A 7,330-nucleotide genomic window follows, 5' to 3' on the forward strand; every position below is an offset into this window, starting at 1 on the left:
TATGCTTTTACTCTAGTCATTAAGATAAGTCATTAATATAACTTGTTAAGAAATCTCGTTAAGATAACTTGTTATGATGTCTCATCATCAAGGTAACTCGTTAACATAACTTGTTAAGATGTCATGTTTAGACAACTTGTAAAGATATCTTGTTATAATAACATAACTTCCCGTTTCCCCAGGAAGAGGAACCTCTCCCCCTGACCGCCAACCAGCGACAGCAGCAGCAGCAAGAGTATCTCACCCCTTCCTGGTCCCTATCCCCGTCCTCCTCCCCCGTCTCCCACTCCGACGGCAGTGACTCCGAGCCCGGGAATGATGAGGGCCGCTCCCGCACTGTCCAGCGCCAGCGGAGGCGTCGCCGCGTGCCCCACACCAAAAAGAAGACCCTCATTCGCACCACGCACAGCAACACACCCGTGGGCTCCCCCACGCGCCCCTACCGCCCCAACCACTCCCCCCTGGCATCCTCCCCCCCGCCCTCACACTCCTACGCCCCTTCCGCCTCCTCCTCCTCCTGCCACACCTTCAAAGCCCCCACCCCGCTGGGGGCGAGCACGCCCCACACGAGCGCCCTGAAGGGAGTCATGGCGATGGACGCCCAGCGCCAGACCTGTGAGTACTGCGGCCGCCACTTCCGCTCGCTCGGCCGCCACCTGGACAAGCACCACTCCCACCAGCCGGATGTCTGCTCGGCGCTGGTGGAACGCTACACCCAGATGCCCCGCCTCCAGGTGCACCGCGGCCACCACTCCTCCTCTGCGCTTGCCAACGCGTCCGCGCACCCCGGGCCCACCGCGCCATCCCAGCAGCAGCTGCACCCCCATCACCACCACGCGCAGCAAGGCGTGGTGCAGGACCTCTCCATGTCCCCGCCCACTCTCACAGCCGCCAACCAATCGCCGACTTCCACAGGCAGGAGCTCCGCCCCTCCGCCCGCCCTGAGCCCCACCAGGGGCCGCGGCGCCGTGCCGGTGTCGGTGTTGAAGCGCAGCCCGCCGCCACCACCCGCGACGACAGCGGCGGCGAGGAAGGGCTCTGTGAGGAGGAACGGTGAGGAAGAGGAGGAGGAGGACGACGAGGTGGAGGTGGTGGATGTGAAGAGACCCAAGGAGGAAGAGGAGGAGGAAGAGGTGGAGGTTGTTGGCCCACTCGCGTTCAACGGCACCTCCCATGTGAAGGAGGCGGAGCCACAGCTGAAGAGGGAGGAGCGCAAGGAGGAGGGGGAGTACGAGGAGGCGGAGGAGGAGGAAGAGGAGAACGGAGTGATGGATGTGGACGACGATAGCGCCGCAGAGGACAAGGAGAAAGATCTGATGAGGTAAGGAGGAGGAGCGCCGACCGGACGATTGTTAACATCGCTTTTAAACGCATGTAAGCATTCAATCGAACACAAAGGTTAACATCCCTCTGGTGAGACTTAAGGTGAATCACTGATCTCATTGGGTTGGAGTTTGTCTGGCATCAATCGACTTCTATGGATGATTATATCTATATACCTTTTTAAATTGACCAAAACCATGTGCAACGATAGTAACATGACTGTTCTGCGGGCCTAGAATAAACTAAGAAACGAACAATGGCTCTTTCTGGCTGATAGTACCAGCTGATGACAATAAGTGACCCAGGGACGGGGCCGATCCCTTAGGTCAGGTTCTCCTACGGCCTTCTCCTAAACATCTCCTCCTGCTCCTCCCCTCTCTTATGTGTCTCTGCAGCAGCTCCGGCCGCCTCCACATGCTGCCCTTGCTCTCCTCGCTGTCCTCCCTGGTGCTCTACCTGCGCCGCCTTCAGCACTCGGCCTTCCTCTCCCTGTCCCGCCAGCTGCAGTCGGCCGAGGCCTGGCGCCTGCTCTGCCACTCCAGCCTGGCGCTGCTCATCCTCTATAACCGCCGGCGCGAGTGCGAGGTGTCCAAGCTCTCCGTGACGGAGTACCGTGCCCGCCTCACCCCTCAGTGCCCCGTCCCCGTGCCCGTGGGGGCGCCCCCCGCCCTCACCCCCCTGGAGGCCTCGCTCTCACCCTTCGAGCGCCTGGTGCTGCCCCACCTGCCCCGCGTGGGCGTGCAGGGCAAGAGGGGCCGCGTGCAGCCCCTCATCCTGCCCCCCCACTGCGAGCCCTGCCTGGAGCTGCTGCTGCAGACCCGGCTGGACGTGGGCGTGGACCCGGCCAACCCCTACGTGTTTGCGCGGCCCTACCACTCCCCGGCCACGCCCCTCAGGGGCACCGACCTGCTCCGCAGCCTGGCGCGCTCCAGCGGCACCCGCAACCCGCGCGCTCTCACCCAGACGCGGGTGAGGCGGCAGGTGGCCATCCTCACCCAGCTGCTGCTGCTGGGGGAGGGGGAGGAGCTGGGCCAGCCGGGCGGCGGGGCCGTGGAGCGGCTGGAGAACTTCCTGGAGAGGGAGTACCACGTGACGCAGAACTGCGCTGGGATTGGCCAGGACCCGGGCCTGATGGGCCGCGTGGGCCGCGTGGTGCTGTGCGGAGAGAGGGACGGCGTTCTGTTTCGCGGCATGAGCCTCCATCACATCTGCCTGGAGCTGGACGGTGAGAACACCCATACTGGGGCTCATTGATTGTAGAATATAGACGATAGGTTATTGGAGGCAGGGTGCGTCCACGGTTCATTGATGGATTTAGGAACCTTAGTTGTTTCTATGTTTATTTGTAGTTGGATAACTCTTCCTTAAAGTTGATTTATATAGCACCTGTAGACACAAATGTAATTCATATCTATATGTAGATATATTTATATATATTTATATCTATGAATATGTACCTATATCTTGTATATTATATATTTATTATAAATCTATAAATGTATCTGTATCTATAGCTTGTATATCTATACAGATATTGTATACCTATATACATCTATAACCAGTATATCTTGTTGTGTGGGTGGGTGTTGGTGAGGGGAGTGGTGTTTGCCAGGCTTACCAGAGGCTCCCTGAGCTGTGACAGATGGACTAATGACGAAATGTGTTATCATCCCCCCCACCCCCCGTCTCCCTCCCTCACCCCCCCCCCCCCCCCCCCCTAACAGTGATGTCAGGTAACTCTGCAGACTCGTACTCGGAGGGGGGAGAGTCAGACAGCGAGCAGGGCAAGGAGAAGCCCCCGCCCGAGACCCCCACCCCCGCCCCGGCCCCCACCCCGGCCCCGCCCACCCCCACCCCCACCATGCTGTTCGTCCGCAAGGGGAAGAACAACGGTCGGGTGGGGCGGCCCAAGAAGATGAAGAACATGCAGGCGGTGCTGGCGGCGGCGGCGGCGGCAGCGGCGGCAGCGGGGGGGGCCATGCCAGTCGTGGGGGCCACACTGGTCAAGGGGAAGAGGAGCTCCTCCGGCCAGCAGCAGTCAGGTTAGTTATCGATCGTCACGTATCGATCTATTGCTCAGCTCGGGATTGAAGGGGAAGGAGAACGGATGAGTCCCACTGTGTAACATTTCAACTAGCTTGTCGCTTAAGAAAATGACCTGGACATTCTGGACAGAGTCAGTGCAGAGTGATTTCAATCATTGTATAGATAAACTCACATCCTGTAACTATTGTTCACTCTGAATAGAAAATGCTAGCAAGCCTGTACCTGTCTCTTTGTTTACAAGAATCGTCGAGCACTACTACTACTCCCACTCGCGCTGCCCAGCCAGCCGAGCTAGGCTAGTTCACATCACACAGTGTCACAGCCAGCTAGAGTGGACAGAACCCTGTTATAAAACACCAAAAAAGAATGGTATGTCTACAAATAGAAAACCGTAGAAAACCATGTTCAAAAAGGGTTTGTAGGTAAATAGTTGGTCGTCATGGACACTTATGAGGCGCTGAGACAGAAACAATTAGGATCAAACCAATCAGCTGTAGGACAGTATTAAACACAATAATTAGAAACAACACGATTTTGAACCCAAAACTTTGAATTTAGCTAGTTTTGTATGGTGAGTGATATCCTCTGGTAAATCATTGTCATATTTCATGCTCACCAGGGGAGGTCACTGTCCCCAGAAGTTGTGTTCCCATATGTGTCACCATAGGTATATAGACAGACAGGTATATAGACAGACAGGTGATATGGCCCTAAATTGATTGCTGCTTTAATAATCCACAGTGTGGTTTCTAATGAAGAGATGATTAAGGATAAAGTACAGCGTGTGCGTGGGGGGCATTCAGACAGGCAGGGTGCTGAGAGACTTCACAGGGAGTGGGACTAATCATCTAAGTTCCTCCTTTCACTGGTGTCTAGTTCCCAGAAATGATTTTACCCTAATCACAGCCAATCACAACGTGTTTGTAACAACAAGCCATGAGACAAAACTGTACCAAAACCATTGTGTGTGTGCATGTGTGGTGTATTCACACAACACATACTGTTCCTTTGACTGTGTGTGGGTGTCCATTTTTAATACACACATACGTATAAACACTGGGTAAACGTTTGTATGTATGAATGTGTTAAGGGTGAATTATCTCTTAATTATCAATTAAATGGACTTCATTAGCAGAATACAGTATGTACACAACTTGTCCCCTTGCATTTGGACAACACAATGCATGCATTAGTAAATACTTATCTCTCTCTCTCTCTTTCTCTCCCTTGCTGTCGCTCCATCTCTCTCTCTCTATCTCTGGCTCTCTCTCTCCATCTCTCTCTCTCTCCATGTCACTCTCCATCCTTCTCTCTCTCTCTCTCTCTCTCTCTCCCTGTCTCTCTTTATATCTCTCTCCATCTATCTCTCTCTCTCTCTCTCTCTCCCTCCCAGGTAAGCGAGGGGTGCTGAAGCGGCCATGGTCGGAGGCGGAGCGCGCCGCAGTGGAGGAGCACCTGACGCGCAACATTGCCGAGCTGCGTGTGCCAGCCAAGGCGGACTGCGAGCGCTGTTTGCAGCAGTGCCCCCTGCTGGTCAGCAACCAGCGGGACTGGCGTGCCATCAAGTTCTACTGCCACAATCGCATCCAGCTGCTGAAGAAGAACCAGCGCCGTGACGGGGACCCGTTGCCCCTCATTGTCTGCTGAGGGCGAAACGAGGGGGGAGGGAGGGAGGCAGGGGGTGGGATGATCACAGAATCGTTGTCACAACTTGTTAGGAAAAATGCGAAGTTTTTAGTTTTATTTTGGTAGCGAAAAATATGGACATCCGATCCCCCCCCAGTTGGGGTATGGAGGGGGTTAGCCAGTCAGCCAAGGGTTGAGCAGGTCAGCCTGGGTAGTCCCTCCCGATAAGAGCTGCAAGTTTGTATGGTGTGCTGATGGTTGTGCGAACGCAGAGCACGATTTTGCCTCCTGGCGGTTTGGATTTGGCGGCTGTTTGGTGTGTCGAGCCGTCCCAACGTTCTTTTTTTTTTCGTTCTCGTTCATTTTTTAAGTGCACTATTTAAAAGGTCTTAAAGTGCCATTGTATAACGATGCGCTTTCAATCAAGCGGTGGCGCGTTATGAGATGTGAGATATGTCCCGAACTTTACAGACCACAGCGTCGGACACCGGCTGCTGTTGAACTCTATATAAGCTTTATTTTGTATGGTTAACCCTCTCGAAGTAGACACTAAGCGAGTCAGCCCAACGGTGTTTAACCACAGTTTACTAGGAGGCTTAAAGGCATTACTGGTTTGTACTGTTTGCATTAGCTACCTGTTTCTGAAGCGTTGGAGAACAAACAGCCTCTGGTATTTGTCCATACTTTAGCTCTGGGGTCACACATGACCATGTAGTGGCCTCAGTTATTATTCAAATAAGACTAACTTAAGCTTGGACTGAATAGTGAGAGTTCTCTTTGAAACAAGCTCGTTCCTACATGTTGTTTAACTTTGGGACCGCTTATTTTGACGTTTACGGTACTGCTGCGTATTGAATGTTTGTTACTTTATTGGTCCGGTTTTGACAAGGGGATTCATTTCTTAAGATATACACACATATGTAAAGAGAAAATAAAACTTGGAAAAACTCAAAATAAGGGGGTCACCAAACCCTGAAATACTCTTGATTGTAGGCCAAGAAAAAAGTGGATGTTTCCTTTTTGAATGCCTAAGATGTGTAGTTAAGCCACATCAGACTCACTTTGTTGTCAGTTGATTGGGGATACAGAAAGGCGTTTCCCCTAAGCAACAGTATGTGCCCATCTGCGCCCACCCTCTCCATTGGCTTTCTGTACGTGTTGCACATTTGTTGTTGGCAGGAAGAAAATAAAAAAAAAAACACTTCGCTGTTTTGACTTAGTTGTGGATATCATCCAGTAGGGGCAAAGAAATTCCCGCCCATTGGTTATATGTAATACGTTGTACAAAAAGTTGTCTTTCTGACCGATGATCGGAGAAGTTGAATGTTAAACCTTTTGCCACAAATATGTTCTTGCTTGTTGAACACAAACTGTATATCATACTGTTTCAGTCTCACACCCTGTACACCATACACAGAAAATTTCATACAATTCATGGTATATACACTGTACATCAAACAGTGGGACATACAGTGTACACCTCACACAGTTCACAATATATATAAGTGCCCATCAAAAAGTGTGACATACAGTGTACATGTCACACAGTTCAGATATATACAGTGTTCACGTCATACAGTTCATGATATATACAGTGTTTTACATTCAGTGTACATTCGGTTATACATACAGTCATATGTTGTGTGTTTGTGTGTGTTACAGTCTATATGTCATGCAGTCTACACCATCCAGTGTATATATAGCTGTCAGTCCCATCCGGGCTCCGTTCTCCTCAGCTTAACGTAAAGTGGTTCCATGGCTTCTCTGGTCGTGGCTGGAAGCCGTCTCTATGGGACTAATACCCGCCACCAGACAGATACTTTAAGTGATTGAGATAATCCAAGTGATCTGTCATGCTCTGGTCATGCCAGTTACTTTGTACATAACAGATATATTATTATATTATGCTAACTGGTTGTTCGTGATAGACTTTATCTGGCTGTTTTTTTTCTTCTTTCCATTCTGGAGTTGTTGTTATTTGTACATAACCATGTTTGTAAATAAGACCCATAGAAACACAAAGGAAAAAAAAACAATGTATAAAATGCCTTGGTTATCGTGTTATGTTTCTTTTTATAAGTCTTATAAAAATGTAAAGCTTCATCTTGTGTGGTGTGATTTATTGTCATCTTCTTTAACCCTAACCCTCACAAAGACCATTTTTCATTTATGTTTTTTTCTGAAGAGTTTCAAAGGATAATGATTTAAAAATAAATTAAACTCATATCCTCCCGTGTCCAGCAGGTGGAGCCAGAACCTCGTCCATTGTCAATAAGCCCATAGATTTCCTTAAAGGAGAACCCAGGCACTAGCCAGTGGCTGACAGTGCATCCCA

The 7,330-nt window shown here is 50.9% G+C and overlaps 1 protein-coding gene across 1 annotated transcript in view; it reads left to right on the top strand.

Annotated features, from left to right (window-relative positions):
• LOC311341191 (uncharacterized protein) overlaps nucleotides 1-7,092 on the top strand; it is a 20,924-nt gene extending 13,832 nt beyond the window's left edge. Inside the window, exons 6-9 of the mRNA XM_084466080.1 lie at nucleotides 183-1,321; nucleotides 1,719-2,548; nucleotides 3,048-3,365; nucleotides 4,763-7,092. Coding sequence (XP_084322206.1) covers nucleotides 183-1,321; nucleotides 1,719-2,548; nucleotides 3,048-3,365; nucleotides 4,763-5,016 — 2,541 coding nt within the window. The 3' untranslated portion in view covers nucleotides 5,017-7,092. The remainder of the gene's footprint in view (nucleotides 1-182; nucleotides 1,322-1,718; nucleotides 2,549-3,047; nucleotides 3,366-4,762) is intronic.
• Nucleotides 7,093-7,330: the final 238 nt, after the last annotated feature.

This window comes from Micromesistius poutassou (genome assembly GCF_964030765.1).
Source record: "Micromesistius poutassou genome assembly, chromosome: 3".
In the NCBI taxonomy this organism is placed as follows: Eukaryota; Metazoa; Chordata; class Actinopteri; order Gadiformes; family Gadidae; genus Micromesistius; species Micromesistius poutassou.